At 66.4% G+C, this 17,179-nt stretch overlaps 1 protein-coding gene across 5 annotated transcripts; it reads right to left on the minus strand.

Annotated features, from left to right (window-relative positions):
* Nucleotides 1-27: 27 nt before the first annotated feature.
* AJM1 (apical junction component 1 homolog) lies at nucleotides 28-16,348 on the minus strand. 5 transcript variants are annotated; one of them, XM_058038498.1, is made up of 4 exons: nucleotides 10,202-10,407; nucleotides 5,561-5,634; nucleotides 5,233-5,311; nucleotides 28-3,832 (listed from the first exon to the last, which is right to left on the minus strand). In XM_058038498.1, the coding sequence occupies exon 4, from the start codon at nucleotides 3,770-3,772 to the stop codon at nucleotides 542-544; it is 3,231 nt and encodes a 1,076-aa protein (XP_057894481.1). In that variant the 5' UTR covers nucleotides 3,773-3,832; nucleotides 5,233-5,311; nucleotides 5,561-5,634; nucleotides 10,202-10,407; the 3' UTR covers nucleotides 28-541. The 5 variants fall into 5 exon arrangements, with proteins under 5 accessions (XP_057894481.1, XP_057894480.1, XP_057894479.1 ...); XM_058038497.1 differs by lacking the exon at nucleotides 10,202-10,407 and adding an exon at nucleotides 9,324-9,553; XM_058038496.1 differs by lacking the exons at nucleotides 5,233-5,311; nucleotides 10,202-10,407 and adding an exon at nucleotides 16,300-16,348.
* Nucleotides 16,349-17,179: the final 831 nt, after the last annotated feature.

Raw genomic sequence — 17,179 nt, forward strand, 5'->3', positions numbered from 1 at the left:
GGCGATTACTCCGACCCCGGTCAGAGCCGCCCCCCCCCTTCCCCCCCCGCCGATCCCTCACCGTGGCCGTTCCGCCCCGGGACCCCCCAGCCCTGCCCCGCTCTGTGCCCAGAGCCCGCGGGGGATCCCAGGGCCCCCCGGCACCTGACGCTCCCGCAGTAACACGCACAGGCTACACAGGCGCGGCGGGGACACAATCCTGGCGCAGCCCAGTCCCAGGCGCTGGGTATGGCCGCTGCGGGGACCCTCGGTGCTGAGGGGAGCCTGGGGCAGGCCCGAGGGGCTCTGGGTTGCAGCAGGGGTTGGGGGCGTGCGAGGCGCCCCCGCTCTGGCCAAGCACCGCTCACCCCAGAGGGCTCTGCAGGGGCTCCCCGGGCTCTGGGCTCCAGGGCAAACTTGAGGCCGTGCTCCCGTCACCGCCCGGCCCCCCAGCACTGCCGGCTGCCCGCAGCCCCCTCCCCTTGGTGCCCCTTGGTGTAACAGCCGAGGGGGTTCTGACAGGACAGCACGTCTCTACACAGGGGGTGCCCCCGCCCTGCGTTCACATGATGTCGTCCAGGAGGTTGGGGCTGGCCACCCAGTCGAGGGTGCGAGGCTCGGAGGCCGCCATAATCATGCACATGAACTGTTTGCCCGTCCTCTTGTCGATGGGGTAGATGGTGGTGGGGGTGAAGCGCTTGTTGCTCTCCACGAAGTCGCAGAGCTGCTCGTAGACAGCGGGGAACTCGTGCCGCAGGAAGACGCCGCGGATGCGCAGCTCCCGCTGGATGTTGATGAAGCAGACCTCCCGTGCCTTCCGGCCCTCCTCCCCCTCCTTGTCGATGTCCGCTGTTCCGGGCGGTGGCGTCAGGATCAACGTTTCCATGTCCCGCTCCTTCTTCAAGATCTTCTTCTCAGGGCTGGAGGAGGCTAAGGCCACCTTGGCGTATTTCCTGACCGTCGGGACCTGCATCTTCGGTGACGGCCTCTCTGGCACTTTCTGAGTGACGGCCACGGTTACATTCAGCAGGAAACATTCGTTGGGGTCGTACTGGTTGCCTATCTCCCGCAGCTCCTGGGCATACTCCCCCAGGTTGTCCGAGTAGCTGTCCAGCTCCCGCAGGGACAGGTACGTGGGGGACATCAGCAGGCTCTCCAGCCCAAACTGGAGAAAGTTCTCGGCGGAGCCCGCATTGGGGAAGCCCAGGAAGAGGACGCCGCGGCCGCGGGAGAGGTATCCCACCTTGGCGATGCGTGAGAAAGCCTTGTGCACCTCGGTGTTCTCGCGGCAGAACTGCAGGACGTGGCGGCAGACGCTGCCCACCCGCCCGTAGACACAGCTGGCCTTGTGCGTGTCCCAGTCCTCGCGCCGGCAGTGCCGGGAGCAGTAGTAGGTGTAGCAGCTGTGGCACGATTTGAAGTAGAGGCAGGCATTGAACATGGTCTCCGTGCGCCGGCACTTGGCATTGGAGCACATCATCATGTCGTCCTCCTCAGCGCTCAGGTCGGGCGAGCAGTTCTCCGGTGACTTTTCGAAAGGGCCGGTGGCCGGCGGGCGGCGCGGGGTGCCAGCATGGGAGCTGGGGCCCGGCTGCTCCTTTGTGGGTCGGGGTCCCTCGGGCGCGTTGTGAGGGACCCGCCTGCCCTCGCTCCGCCGGGGGGGCCCCGAGGCGCCGCTGCTCAGCAGCTGCTTGAGCTGCTCCGCGAGGCTGTCCCTGTCCCCGGAGCGGTGGCCCGGCGCCGGCTTGTAGTCAATGACAAGGTCGGTGATGAGCTCGTCCAGCTGCTCCAGGCTGCGCTGGCGACCCGAGCCGCTCTCCCTGGCGCTGGGCTGCGGGGCGCAGGGCACAGCGTAGGGCCTGCACTCCCGGCCCGCGTCCAGCATGTCCCAGCTGGCCGAGCGCCTCTCGCTCCGGCCCAGCCCCTCGGCGCGGATGTCGTTGTCGGTGATGGTGATCTCCGGCGTGACGTACCAGGAGCGGCCCGAGGGCCCGCGGCTGCCGTCGGCGTGCACCCGCTCGAGGATGGAGCTCTCGGAGAGGGACAGGGCCGCGTAGCGCTTGGGTGAGCTCGACAGGTTGATCACCACAGGCTGCCGGCGCTCCTCGGGGGATAAGGCACGGTGCTCTTCACGGGCGAGCAGGTTCTCATAGCTGCGCCCACGCAGCAGGGCCTCCTCCCTGCGCGCTGCTGGCGCCAGGATGTTGTCCCAGGATTTGGAGTAGTGCTGGGTCTCCCGGCCCAGCCGCGGTGGGGTCACGCCGTAGCTGGCGTGCCAGGAGGAGAACATGGCCTCGCGCCCGGCCGGCTGTGGGGTGAAGCGGGACAGCTGCAGGCTCTGGTAGGGCAGCGTGGCCCGCTCGGGGCAGTACCAGTCCCCGAAGTGCAGGGGCTGCGCGCTGCGGGGCGGGGGACACGTGCGCGACAGCACCTCCCGTTCCCGGTACTTCCCGTAGTCCTCGGCGTAGAGCAGCCGTGGGGAGGAGCCGAGGGCTGGGTATGTCCGAGCGTCCTCGGCGTACAGGGTTTTGACAGGGGTCCCGCGCGGGGGGTAGTAGCGGGGCTCATCCCCGTAGAAGGTGCGGGCAGGCGCCTCCTGCACCGGGTAACCCCGCGCCTCCTCCACGTACAACGTCCGGGCCGGCATCGTGTGAGCGGCAGCCTTGGCCGGGTCCTCGGTGTAGAAGGGCTGGGACACGGCGTGGCGGCTGGGGTAGGGGTAGCTGGCATAGCCAGAGCTGCGGAGAGGCATGGCCGGGCTGGGGCACCGCGCTGACTCCTCTGCGTAGAAGAACTTGGCCGGGACCCCGGGGGCCGAAAAGGTCATGCAGCCCCGGTCGGGGTACTCCCTGAATTCCCGTGAGGCCGGCACGGGCACTGTTTGGTACGCCAGAGCCCGGGGGTCTGCCTCGTAGTACTCACCGGGGTAGGGCAGCAGCGGAGGGTCCCCGCTGTAGGAGTCGCTGGGGGTGGGCGTGCGGGACGCGGACGCCTGCCGGCTGCCGGGCACGGTCAGGCTGCGGGCGGCCCCGGGGGTGCGGGGCCAGCGCGGCGGCTCCGGGCGGTTCGGGGCTGCCCGCAGGCTCCGCGCCGTGTGCACCAGCACTGCCTCGTCCGGCTTGATGTCCACTCGGCACTTGACGTGGGGGCTGGCGCCCACCTTCCCCCCCGGCCCTTCCTCGTAGCAATTGCTGCCCAGGCAGAGCGGGGAGATGCGGCTGACGCTGCTCCGCTGCGGCTGCAGCTTGATGGGGTGCACCTCGTTGGCCAGCGCCCGCAGCGGCATCGGGGCCTCGCGGCGCGGCGAGGGATCGGTGCGGGAGGGCTCCCGTGCCACCCGCAGCACCTCCCGCCCGCGCCGGGCTGGCGGCGGCGATGCCGCCACCGTGATGGGCACCGGCGTCAGGGTGGACTTCACCCGCGGGGCGCTCTTGGAGCGGGCTCGGCGCTTGGGCTCGCTGCGCGGCGCGGGGGCTCTGCCGCTGTACGGGTCCGGCTTCGGGGGCGCCTGCCTGCCCGGCGGCCCCGGCGTGGGCTCGGGCATGCCGGGGCGCGGGCAGGCGCGCTCCATGGCCGAGGGGGTGCCCAGCTCTTCCAGCGACTCGATGAAGTCGAAACTCCTACAATGGCGCTTGTTGAAGGGCTGCGGCTCGCGGGACAGGGAGGAGGACATGGAGGCGTCACATTGTGCTAGGGGCTGACAGACAACGGAATCCCCAGGGGCTGCTGTCGCCACCTTGATGTCTTGGTACACCGTGGACACCAGAATGTCAGGTGGGTCTGTTCGTGTCATCTTAAAAGCCACTCTTCTGCCAGTTCCCTGTCACACGGCCTCAGAGGACGGTAGCCCACCCTGCAAGAGAACACATGAGGTGCCTCAATCCTGGAGTGACCTCATATCAATCCCCACTGCTCCTAGCTCAGTGCTGGGGGTTGGCCATCTCTTCAGAAAGGAAGGTTTGGGGGCATCCCAGCCTCCACTGCTGCTGTCAGTAGTCAATCAACTACTGGAGGAAGAAACTGGAAAAAGTTTCCAGATCCAGGGTGCAAATCATGGAGCGGCTGGCAGGACACCGATGGGGGCAAGCAGGGAACTGCATACCAGCTCAGCACAGCAAGAGGAGAACACAGAGTACTGTGCCCTCTTCCTGGCCCACAGGGCACAGGGACTGTCTTGCAGAATCATATGAATTGGCAGCTCTGGGCAGGGCTGTGAGGGTTCAACACCAGGATTTTCCATGAGGAGTGTGTGCTCAGTCCTGGTGAGAGCACCGGAGTGTTGAGGGTTCTCCTGGGACTGTGCGTAGCCACGTCCCTGCACCAGCACTGCAGGGGAACCAGGGCCCAGGGCCAGGCACCGTGAGCACCCAGCATGGTACGGTCTGGGGCTCTGTAGGAGGCACGAGCTGCAAACCCTCCCTGTGGTGGCTGCACCCACTGTGGCCCACAGACTCCGGTGTGGGGTGGTCACAGTGCTGGCTACACAGAGTTGCACTCTCTGGGTCTTTCAGAGGAGGGGTGGCCCAAGGGGTGGCAGAGGGGTGTTGTGGTGGGTGCCCCAACCCACATGTAAGCAGTGATACCTGCATCACCTCCCTGTGCCAGGGGAGCTGTGCTGGCTCAGTACCCTCTGGGTACTGTTGTCTTCTGTGACCCATGGCTGTGACGTGTCCCCTGGGCTGGAAAGCGAGGCTGATGGTGGCTTCAGCTGCTGTGGGACATGGGGTCTGACGCCCACTGTGTGCCAGCACCAAGCACCCCAGTGCTGTGGGACAATGCTGTTGGGTGGCCAGGGTGGGCAGAGTCCACAGCCACAGTGTGACACAGCTGTGTGACAATGAGGACATCGGCACAAGTTTGCCTCAGTGCATGGTGGGCACAGAGGAAGGGGTCTGCCCTTCCCACAGGACTAAGTGGGTTGTAGCACTGACCTTCCCTACCAGCCCTTCGAGAGCTGCCATGGGTTGTCACCAGCACTGGGAGATGTGCACCTTCTCTGCCCACAGCAGGGACCCCCCCAGCTGTCACCTCACCACGTCCTCTGAGCACTGGGTGTTGTGGCCACCAAGGGCCTGGGTGCACTGGTTGACGCTGGCTGCTCTGTGTTGCACTAAAGATGGGTGGACACTTGGCTTTAAAGAGCAGCAGAGGACCACAGGGAGGATGTTTCTTGGAGAAAAAGAATTTCCTTTATTTAGCAATAAACATTGACTACGCAGAGATGGGGAGGGGGCTTGGGTTCCTCCTCATTACCTGCTCCAAAGCTGGGGGGGTGCAGATGCCAGAGCTGAGGTGACTCCAGTGGCCTTGGGGTGTCTGTCCATGTGATGGGCTGGGAAGAGCAAGATGCCATGAGAAAGGAGATGGGGGTCCCAGTGCCTCCCCGCAGAGCTGGGAGGGCAGGTTTGCCCCCCAGAAACTGGCCCAGTATTGGCTCTGCTGTGTTACAGTGTGTGGGAAGTGGGCTGGGTCCGGCAAGGCAGCACCCTGTGCCACAGCGACGGGGACAGTGGCATTGGGAAGCCCATTCCTGTGGTGTTGGGGTGGCTGGTAGGCAAGGAACTGTAGCCCAGGGTCCTACCTGGTCCAGCAGCAGCAGTGAGGGGCTGGGTGGGCTGAGGTGGCCGAGGGGCCTGTGGTGACTCCATCCCAGCGCTGTAAAACAAACAAGGCACATGAGGCTCCTTGGGCACCGCCGGTGTGGTGGAGGTGTGGCTGCTGGGGCCATGGACGCCTTGTGAGTGCATGGAGCACCCTCAAGAGACCCCTGCAGCCACAGCCCTGCTGAACCAAAAGGAACTGCCACCCAAAGAGCCGTCCCCCAGCGTGTGTGCGTCCCTGTGCGCTGGGGATGTGGGCGCTGCATCCCACAGGCTCCGGTGTCTTCCACCCACCAGCGGCACCCACTGCCGGTGGAGCTGTGGGGTTGCCATGGTTTCTCCAAATTATTCCTCCTCTGCGAGGACAGCGTGGGTAAGGACAGCGTGGGTGCAGGGAGAGGCTTGCACGAGGAGCTGGGGCTCTGTGGCACTGCAGGGAGAGCAGAGCCCTCCTGCAGCTGCTGGAACCCTCTGCCTATTGAGGGGGGCAGAGCCGGGATGGCCCCACGGTGCTGCCAGTGCCACCACGCTCACATGCCCACCAGCCTCTGACACCAACTCTACAGGGAGAGCGTTTTGCATCCCCTCTGCTCTCCACCCCCCGGCTAGTGGGCATCCGGTTGGTTGGATGCCCCCTTCTGCCCCAGCGCTGCCCAGTTTCGGCAGGCACCAGCCTCCCTACCCGGGATGCCCACACGGTGTCACCCCGCGGATGTGACACCTGCCGACGGCGCTGGCAGAGCGGCCGGTGCCCAGGCGTGGGTGGGAGCCGCCCCCCGTGGGGTCCTGCCCTCGCTCCCGGCAGGGCCCGGGCGCTGCACCCTCCGGGCTCCGGCAGCGCGGGGAGCTGGGCTGGGGGCGACCCCGCTGCCAGAGGGGCCCACGGAGGATGCCCGGAACTGGGTCACTGCCTGTGTGCCACGTGAGGGCCGTGGGGGGAGGAGTGCGGGCCCCACGCTGCCCACGCACTGCAGTGCCCTGCCTGCCCCACAGCCACAGCGGGCACTGCCCGCACGCTGCCCACACTCCCAGGGCGCTGCCTGCGCTCTGCCCCAAGCTGCCCGTGCACACAGCCCTGCCCGTGCTGCCCTCAGCACTGCCCGCTCGCTGCCTGGCTGCACGTGGCAAGGGATGCTGCCTGCCCATCCTGCACTTGGTGCCTTGCCAGGGCACTGCCCCGCGCACCCTGCCCGCACATTGCCCACCTTTGCCCGCACATTGCCGGGGCATTGCTGCCCATCCTGCCTGCTCGCTGCTCACGCACATCCCACTGAGCAGGCAGGAGTGCTGCAGTGGGTACGGTGCCTGCACGCTGCCTGCACATGCAGAGTGCTGAGCATGCTGCACTGCTGTCCCCCTTCACAGTAGCCCCAGCACACACTGCACTGCACCGGGCCCACTGCACTCACAGCCCCGTGGGCATGGCCAGCAGCATCAGCATGGCTCCAGCACTGCCCAGCACTGCTCAACACTGCCCCAGCACTGCCCCAACATTGCCCCAACACTGCCCAGCACTGCCCAGCACTGCCCAACACTGCCCAACACTGCCCAGCGCTGCCCCAACACTGCCCAACACTGCCCAGCACTGCCCAACACTGCCCAGCACTGCCCAACACTGCCCAACACTGCCCCAACACTGCCCAACACTGCCCAGCACTGCCCAACACTGCCCAACACTGCCCAACACTGCCCAACACTGCCCCAACACTGCCCAACACTGCCCAACACTGCCCCAACACTGCCCAACACTGCCCAACGCTGCCCAGCACTGCCCAGCACTGCCCCAGCACTGCCCAGCACTGCCCAGCACTGCCCCAACACTGCCCCAACACTGCCCAACACTGCCCAGCACTGCCCTGCACTGCCCAGCACTGCCCAACACTGCCTCAGCACTGCCCCAACACTGCCTCAGCACTGCCCAACACTGCCCAGCGCTGCCCCAACATTGCCCCAACACTGCCCAGCACTGTCCAACACTGCCCAGCACTGCCCCAGCACTGCCCAACACTGCCCAACACTGCCCAACACTGCCCAGCACTGCCCAGCGCTGCCCCAGCACTGCCCTGCACTGCCCAGCACTGCCCCTGCACTGCCCCAGCACTGCCCAGCACTGCCCAGCGCTGCCCCAGCACTGCCCCAGCACTGCCCAACACTGCCCAACACTGCCCAGCCCTGTCCCAGCACTGCCCCAGCACTGCCCAACACTGCCCAGCCCTGTCCCAGCACTGCCCCAGCACTGCCCAACACTGCCCAGCACTGCCCAACACTGCCCAGCCCTGTCCCAGCACTGCCCCAGCACTGCCCCAACATTGCCCAGCACTGCCCAAGCACTGCCCAGCACTGCCCCAGCCCTGCCCCAGCACTGCCCCAACACTGCCCAGCACTGCCCCAGCACTGCCCAACACTGCCCAGCCCTGTCCCAGCACTGCCCCAGCACTGCCCAGCACTGCCCCAAGTGCAACCCTGAGTGCACCAGCGGCCCCTGCATCGCGACAGGCAGCCAAGGACAGCGTCCTGCTGCAAACACTGCTGGAGCAGATGATGCTGGAGGTGCCAGCAGCAGCTGCCGTGGGGGCAGTGCCTGTGCCCGTGTGTGCCGCTGTGCACAGCCAGCTCTGCTGCGCACGGGCCTGTGCACCGTGTGTGTGTCAGCGGGACGCTGATGGCCGCTGCTGCCTGGGCACTGCCCGCACCGGGAGCTGGCACGGTCTGTGTGAGGGAGCCCACTGCCCATCCCGCCGCTGCTCCGTATCCGTGGCAAATAGACGCTCCCCCCGCCCCGTGCCACCCCCAGGACACGCACACGGTGCCCTGTGCCCCTGTGGCTGCCTGCCCTGCACACAAGAGAGCCCCTCCGCTCTGCTCCCCAGCCCCCGAATCAGCCTCTCTGCCCCTGGCACTGCCACATCGCCCCCTGTCCCCGTCCCAAGCGCACCAGGCACAGATGGCTGCCAAGCCCGAAGCCAGCCTGTGCCCCCGGAGGAGCCATCCTGCCGGGGGGAGCAGCGCCCCGGGGTGCAGGGCACGGCCCGAGCCGCGGCCCCTCTAATCGCTCGGCGTGTCGGGCACCCGCCAGCGGGCAATGCCGGGGGGCGGGGGAGCCAGGAGCGGGCCGGGAGGGCGAGCGGTGGGGCCGGGACTGGGGGCTCGCTGCATGGGGTGGCCCCCGGGGGCAGCGGATCCGTCCCGGCGCTGCCGCAGGCTCGGGGCGGTGTCCCCGGCTGCCCCCACCCCCTGCGCACCGGCACCGGCACCGGGCGGCACCGGGCCCGCTGGGCCGCGCGGGGCGCTGAGCTGGGCACCGCGGGGAGGGGGGAAATGGCTCCGCTCGAGCGCTGCGGTGCGATGGGACGGAGATGAGGATGGGTTTGGGGCTGGGAGATGGGGATGGGGATAAGGATGGCATGGGGATAGGGCGCACGGGAGCACGGGGAACCCCGAAATAGCGGTGAGATGGGGTGGGATGACTCGGCTCGGGAGCACGGGATGGGGATGGCCCCGATGAGACTGATGGAATGGAGGGAGCACAGATAGCCGGGGACGGGGATTGTGTGGGGAGCCTGGGGGTTGGGATGCCTCGGGAGGATCTTCGGGGAATAGGATGGGGATGTGGAACGCGGTAAAGGGGGGCAAAGGGGGAAGATGAGATATGATGTGATGCGAGGCGATGGTCGAGGGGAGGCCCGCGAGGGGGGGCCCCCGGGGGTGCAGCGAGCCCCAGCCCCCTGCCCGGGACCCCCTTACCTGCTCCGCGCCAGCCGCTCTGGCGGCTCCCGCCGCATCCCCCCGCCGCCCCCGCCGCCGCGCTAGGCTGGGGCTGCCGCCGCCCTGGGGACCATGGCCCGGCTCCGCCCGATCCGACACGGCACGGCACGGCTCGGCCCAGCGCTCTGCAGCCGCTTGTTTTCCCATTAATACGGCAGGCGGAGTTACCGGCGGGGCCGGCACCGGGACCGTAGCCTCCCCCGGCACCGCCCCCAGAGCGCTCCTCGTCCCCATCATCCCCGTCCCCATCCCCATCCCCGTCCCCATCCCCATCCCCATCCATCTCCGCTCCCCAGCCCCGGCCCCGCCCCCGCCCCTCGCGGCGCCCCCTCTTCCCCCGGGGCCTCGGGCCGGGTCTGGGCGCCCCCGGTGCCATCCTCCGGGGCTTTGCCCGCTCCGGGGCTGCGAATGTCCCGCGGGGCACCGGGCTCAGCCCCGCACCCTGGACAGAGACCTCACGGCCCCCGCAGGGCCCCGGGCCTGTCCTGCCTGACCTTGCCCCATCACCGCGGCTCTGCGCGGCCGGGGCCGATGGGCAGCGAAATCCCCGGCTTAGCTCCTCCGTGGAATGGCCTCGTTTTCCCAGAGTCTCCGAGGCTCTCGCTGCCTGTGGTGGCTGGAGTGCACAGGGATGCTCAGTGCTGGAGATGGACGGAGGAGGCACAGAACAGCTCCTGGCGCACTCAGGCCCCGGCATCCGGAGATGCGCAGCACGGCCCCATGGTCACAGCTGTGCCTCAGTTTCCCCCCATCACCTCCTTGGGCTGCCCTCCACTGCCCACAGCTCCGGGGGCAGCCCCAGCACCTGTGGGTGCCCTGGCCAGGGGCCGTGGCCATGGCCTGGGACCCACCAGTACCTGCCATGGCTCCAAGCCCCGATCCAAGGCTGCTGCTCTCCGTGTGTTTCTGCATGGCAGGTGCACCCCCGGATTTGCTCGATTCAAAATCCCTGCAGCCAAGACCCTTTCCTTCTTTCACTGCAGCTCCAGGAAGGGACTTCCACTGTCTCTGGTGCCCGCACTGGCGGGCCTGTGGCGGGCTGGCACTGCTGTGAGTCCCGCAGGAATGCCCTTGGGAGCAGTGGGCATTGCTGAGCCCGTTGGCACGGGCGGTGTGTGCCCTGGGGGCCGGGCTGAGCGCCAGGAACTCGTTGCACTGCCGAGTGGCACGGAGCTGGAGGAGGAGCTGGGAGCAGGGTGAGCCTGTCCCTGCTGCACGCCCGGGGCCGAGGGACCCCCGCGCCGGGTTCCGATGGGCCCCGTCACCCCCGGCCCCCACGCACGCCCCGGCTCTTCCCCGTTCCTCTCTGCAGGACACGGGCTCCGGCTGTCGGTCCAGCCGCTCCCGCTGCCCCCGGCTTCCTGCCCCCGCGGTCCCCGCCGTGCTGCTCCATCTGCTCCCGCCTGCTGCCAGCCCCGACACCGCCGGAGCGCCGGGCAGGCTCCGTCCGCATCGCCCGTGGGTGCAATCACCCGAACGGTGCCAGAGCCCATCCCTGTGGGCTGCCGAGTCCGCGCATGGAGGAGTGTGCTCCCCTTAGGGCATCCCCTACAGTGCCACCCTCTGTCCGTGCAGCTGTGGCCCTGGGCGACACCTGCATGGATTGAGATCACCTGTCTGGACCTCTGGGCTTTGGAGTGACCACAAGTCCGAGATCAGGGAACAAACGGGTTGGTCCATGTCCCCCAAGCCCCATGGCAAGGGACAGTGGGACCATCTGCTCCCCGTGTGAGGCTGCTATTGCAGGCTGGAAGGTGCTTTGGGATCCAACTGCGCCGCGGGCAGGCCTCCACGCACCGGAGATGCCAGCGCCATGCCATGTGCTCGGGGCAATGGGGCTCTGGACACTGCCTTCCCCTGCTGCTGCTCCTCCTTCTCCTGCTCCTTCTGCTCCCCCTCCTCCTGCTCGAGCAGCCTGTGGCAGAGGAGCAGATGCCCCTGAGGGCTGCGGTCGCGCTGTCACCTGCCCCGAGCACGGGGCCGTGCTGCCGCTTGAGGCTGTGACACCCCGGGCTCCCGGGCAGTGGCACTCAGGCAGGGGAGGCAAGCCCGGCCCCCAGGAACTGAGAAGGGGTGGGTGGCAGGGCTGGGGGCTGCCCCTGGCCTTGTGAACACCACCCTCGGGGGTGGCAGCCCCTCACAGGGAGGGGACCCCCCTGGCACAGCCGTGTGGGCAGCAGGACTCAGCGGCTTGGGGTGGAACTGTCCCCCACCCCTGTGTGGAGGACAGAGATGTTGGGGCCCTGCCATGGCTCTGCGGGTCCAGGCTTGTCCCTGTTGTGCCACGGGAACACGTGAATAGCCCGAGGGATCCCACAAGCCTGGGTCCTGCAATCCCACAAGGAAAAGGCCAGTCTGGTGCCTGTCCCGAGGCAGGATCAGCTCCTGTCCCTGGGTCTGGGCTGCCCCACTGTGGCTTGCTGTCAAGGCCAGCAGCAGTGAAGCTGGGCCAGTGTGGGGGCAAATCCCCCTTCCTGTGGGGCCTTTGCCTCCCTGGTGCTGAGTCCTCCCCCAGACCCCACAGGGAGCAGAGCCACAATATTCACTGTGTCCCTGTGACTCAGTTTCCCCACCTGCCCCTGCCAGTGTGGACCTGGCCAAAGTGTCTGCAGGTGACAGACTTGGTTCTGATGGGCCCCATCGAAAGGGGAAACTGAGGCACAGAGGAACAACATGCCCCAGGGTCACCCTGGAGGTCTGTTGTGACTCTGTACACTTGGTGAAACCCAAAGCAGGGCAGATCTCATCCTGGGAGGGACATCTGGGGTCACGCCTGTCCTACACAGCTGCAAAGCTGGGGGGGTGGGTGTTGGGGTCTCACAGCCCTCACAATTCATTGAGGCCTCGCTGGGAGCTCGCTGTGAGATTTGCCATGAACCTGGCACAGGAGATCCCCTGATCCAGCCCCGCTGTGTCCCTGGTGCAGCTCAGAGCAGGGAGCAACCACAGCACGGGAGCCCCCACGGCTGCCCTGAGGATGCTGACCCTGGTGGGGCGGCCATGGGGGCAGGGGCCACTCTGCAAACCCGCTGGGCTTGGGGGTGCCCTGGGGCAGCCCTCAGGTCACACCAGGAGCTGTGGAGGCACAGCAATGAGGTCAGGGACAGGGGACACTGGTGGGGACCACTGGGACAGCTCTGACTGGGCCAGCACGGAGCAGTTTTGAAGCATTGGAAAGACCTTCCTGGGCATTTGCAAAACAGTGCCAGGAGGGCCAGGGGTTCACCAGGAGGCAGGCGTGGGCAGGGGCAGGAGGGCAGTGAGGGGAGGCCCCAGAATAGGGGTTTTCTCCAGGATACCTGTGGCAGCAGCAGCTGCCCCAGCAGGTACTAAGGCCAGCCATGGCAGCAACTGTCCCTGGGTAGGCTGACCTGTCACCTCTGTGTGACAGCTGTGGAGGGACAGAGGGTCAGACCCCAGCCTGGGGGGGCGACAGAATAGAGAGCTGGAGCCCCTCTGCTCTGGAGCCAGGCTGGGAGAGCTGGAATTGTTCAGCCTGGAGGAGGCTTTGGGGAGACCTCAGAGCCCCTGCCAGGGCCTGAAGGGGCTCCAGGAGAGCTGGAGAGGGACTGGGGACAAGGGATGGAGGGACAGGACACAGGGAATGGCTCCCACTGCCAGAGGGCAGGGATGGATGGGATATTGGGAATTGGGAATTGTTCCCTGGCAGGGTGGGCAGGCCCTGGCACAGGGTGCCCAGAGCAGCTGTGGCTGCCCCTGGATCCCTGGCAGTGCCCAAGGCCAGGCTGGGCAGGGCTGGGAGCAGCCTGGGACAGTGGGAGGTGTCCCTGCCATGGCACAGGGGTGAAATGGGCTTTAAGGTCCTTTCCAAAACCAGCTTGTGATTCCATGACCTGACCACAAGGCCCAGTGGAGGTCAGTGGAGCCCATCCCCCTTGGAGCAGCAAAACTTCCATCAGAAATTCTGCCCTTTGGCTGGGACACTGCCCAAAGGAAATCCTCTGGGTTAGCTGTCCTAAAATCTTGGGCATTCTCAAGTCAGTCGGGCAGTAACAATTCCATTTGACATCACAAACCTGTGTTCAAGTGTTGGTGGAGCTTTAAGTGGTTTATCTGCTTTATAAAATAAATCTCATTTGAATATACTGTTTGTCTAAATTTTGACCAACAGTACATTCAAATATATACCTGCGACCCCTGTGGCAGCCCCAGTCTGGCAGAAACAGGGGCACTGCTCTGGTAATGCCGGGGGAAGCCAACACGGGCCACTCGGAGAAAGCAAAAGGAGGAGATTCCTCAGAGAAACTCCGAAACCGCTTGGGGAAAAATACCTGGAAGAACATTAAACACAAAAAACCAGTTTCCACCTCTGCCCCGTGCCGGGCGCGTTACCAAGGAGCGGCGAGAGGGCACATCCATCCCCCCGCGTTACCGAGGAGCGGCGAGAGGGCACATCCATCCCCCCGTGTTACCGAGGAGCGAGAGAGCACATCCATCCCCCCGCGTTACCGAGGAGCGGCGAGAGGGCACATCCATCCCCCCGCGTTACCGAGGAGCGGCGAGAGGGCACATCCATCCCCCCGCGTTACCGAGGAGCGAGAGAGCACATCGTCCCTCCCCGCCGGCACATCCAGCCCGCCCGGGCCCGCTGCGCTCCGGGCTGTGCCCAGCGGGACGTGGCCAGCTTGCAGATGCCCAGCGGCCAACGGGTCCCCAAAATGCCCGGCCTGGGGAGCCGGGTGTCCCCCCAGGGTGCCCTTGGCAGCCCAAGGGCCGGGGCAGGCGGGGGTGGGGGTGGCACCGTCAGACCCCGCCGGCAGCCGGGGCTCGCTGTCCCCGGCACGGCTGGGACCCGTTCCCGAGCGGGCTGTGCCGGGGAAGGGCAGAGCCCAGCGAGGGAGGGAGAGGCTGCTCGGCTCATCGGGGCACGCGATGGGAAGCGACAGCGCGGCGCTGGCACCGCCGGCCCGTGCCCGGGGCCCCCTGAGCACGGAGCCGTGTCAGGGCGATTGCGGCCGCGGGGTGATGCCCGCGCCTCCGCTCGGGCCGCTCCGGGCTCCCGCTCCGCTCCCGAGCGCGGCCCGCGAGGGGTCAGGGCCGCCCGCAGCCCCGGGGGCGATGCCGGGGCCGTGCCCGCTCCCGGCAGGACGCGGTTCCGTGAAGGGGCTGCACTGGGGCTGGCCGGGCTGCGCTGGGGCAGGAGGTGGGCGCTGCGTCCCCACACGGGCTACAGCCGCCCAGGCCGTGGTGAGGGCTCCAGCTCCGGGCACCCCAAAATGCGGATGGGGGGCTGTGGCACCCACCTGTGTGCTGTGACACCCCTGTGGGAAATGGGGGTGATCGGCACCCAGTGCCTTGTCATGCTGGGGACTCATATGTGATGTGGTGACTCCGGGAAGTATTGGGGCTGCTCCACTCCATCCTTCTGCTCGATTCACAGTGGGGATGAATATTTGATCATTCGATACCTTCCCATTTTCTCAGGCTCTCCGTTCCCCATCCTCCCTGTGTGGGCAGCGGGGGCACAGAGTGGGCACAGAGCACCCACTGCAGGACCAGCCTCGGGGCAGCAGAAGGGGCCTGGCAGCCGTCCCACCCCTGCTCCTGGGGCAGGGCTGACAGGGGAGCAGCACAGGCAGGGCTGGGGGCACAGAGAGGGCAGGGCAGGCCTGTGGGCCTGGGCCTCTGCCCCCACCGCAGGCAGCACCACTGCGAGCTGCCGCGAAATCCTCTGTTTCCAAGGTAACCTGGGGATCCCACAGCTGGGAGAGGCAGAGCTGCAATGGGATGAGATGCTGCTGGCACCCTGCAGCTCCTGCCTGCGGGTGATGCTCTGCTTTTCCCAAGCTGGCTGGCATCGGTGTGATGCTTGGCTGGGGGCAGAAGGGTCTCTTCAGCTTCTCTCCTCTCTCCCTCTCATCCCCTCCCTGCCTCCAGCTGTGAACCAAGGGAGAAATCGGGCCCTGCTGCCCTCCTGGGGGCTGGGGAGGGAGCTGGACCCTGCCCTGCAGGCCCCTGGGCTTTGGTGGCACTCAAGGGCGCCTTTTGAGCAGCTGCTGAGAAGTCCCTGCCTGCACAGAGAGCTGTAACCCCACATTCCTGTTGGGGTTCATTGGGAAGGACTAGTTAGTCCCCAAAGTCTCACAGGGAAGCAGGCTCAGGGCATCCATCTGCTGCCCCACAGCAGAGCCACAGGCACACCGTGTTTCAGATCCCCTCATGCCCCACGAGGCTGTGGGGAGGGATCCCGGTGTGCCCTGACGCCAGTGCCCTGGGCAGGGCGCTGAGCCTGCCTCCAGCTCCCCTCAGCGATGCCACAGAGCAGCCCGGTCACTGGCACAGCTGCAGGGGTGCCCTGGCACTGGTGCCGGCCCCGGCAGGCAGGAACTCATCCCCCACCCTGTCACCTCCACCACAGCCATGGGGAGGGCGCTTCTCCTGCGGCTCCAGGGACAAGGCTGCTCTTCCCCCAGCAGCCAGGCTGCAGACACCAGCTCGGGCCGCAGCCGTGCTGCCGCACAGCCCCAGCCTCAGGCACTGCGGGTGCTCCCCGTGCCGTCCTGGAGCCATCCGGGACTGACACCCGCCGGTGTCCCCTGCCACCAGGAGCACAGCACCCCCATCTCCCCTCTGTGCCATGGAGAGCGGCCCCACCGCCTCCCCGCCCTGCTCCTGCCCTAAGGCAGAGCCTGCCAACACCCCGGGTACCCAGGGCTTCAAGGGCTTCCCAGACCCGCTGCCCCATGGCAGCACCCCCATGCAGCTCCAAGCAGCAGCACAGGTGCAGGTGTCAGCCCTGCTTTAACCTGGAATGGAGCCATTTCCCACAGGCTGCCCCAGTCCCCAGGTTAGCTGACCTCGCCCCACCTGCCCCCACCGGGTCTGCCCGAGCCCCTGGAGGGCCCAGGATTGCTCACTGAAGGTGCCAGAGGACAATTCCCTGTGCTCAGCAACCACCCTGCCACGGGCTGGGAGGGGAAGCCTGGATACTCACCGTGGAGCACCTTTGGGCCAGGAACACTTCACACATGCCACAGATGCTGCAGGCTCCTTTGGAGGCAAACCCACCAGTTAAAAAGGCTCAGCTGCTTGCCCTGGTATCTTTATGCAGCAGACTGAGCCAGCACTAGATTAATTTTATTATGCCATGATTGAGGCTGTTGCTAGGCTACAGCCCCGCTCCCCAAACCCGTCCTATTGCAGGATTTCCCCTCCACCACTCATCTGGGCATCCCAAAGGACAGGGAAGCACCATGGGCTCCCCAGGCACCTGGACCCTTGGATGCAGGGACATTGCAGGCACAAAACCACTGTGCCCCCAACCCAGCCCCTACCCAGGCCCATCCTAGCCCAGGGCTGGGGGTCCTGGTTGCCCCCCAAAGCCTCCAAGAGCACTCACAGCTTTACACATTCATTTTGAGGCCTGCTAAAATCCAAGTTCCAATGACTTTTTCATGTTCACTGCTAGGAGGAAGGAAGCAAATTCCCACCCCAGGCCTTGGCAAGCTAGGGAGACCTGTCCTGACTCTGTGGGAGCAACAGGAATAGGGCAAAGCTGCATCCCTCAAAGGGCACCGTCAGGGCACTCCTTGCTTGTGGCCCTTGGCATTGACCATGGGGGATGAGGAAGGCTGGCTGCCCTGGTGACACAGCCACAGCTGTGGAAAAGGCCAGCCCATCCCAGGGGCAGCAGGAGAGGGATGATATGGCAATCATTAAAACCAGCCCTGGCCAGCAGGACAATGGTGGAGCAAGAACAGAGCCCCATTGGGAAAGGGCTGTGGAGAGGGAGCAGCACTTAAACAAGAGCCCTGGCAAAGTAACAAATCAGCAGAAATTGTCCAGGAATAAATCTGGATGGCAGTGATCACACA

The sequence above is a fragment of the Melospiza georgiana genome, chromosome 20 (genome assembly GCF_028018845.1).
Source record: "Melospiza georgiana isolate bMelGeo1 chromosome 20, bMelGeo1.pri, whole genome shotgun sequence".
In the NCBI taxonomy this organism is placed as follows: Eukaryota; Metazoa; Chordata; class Aves; order Passeriformes; family Passerellidae; genus Melospiza; species Melospiza georgiana.

Bases quoted from the DNA above. Each gene is read 5' to 3' on its own strand.
- AJM1 (XM_058038496.1), bottom strand. From the start codon at position 3,772: ATGACACGAACAGACCCACCTGACATTCTGGTGTCCACGGTGTACCAA.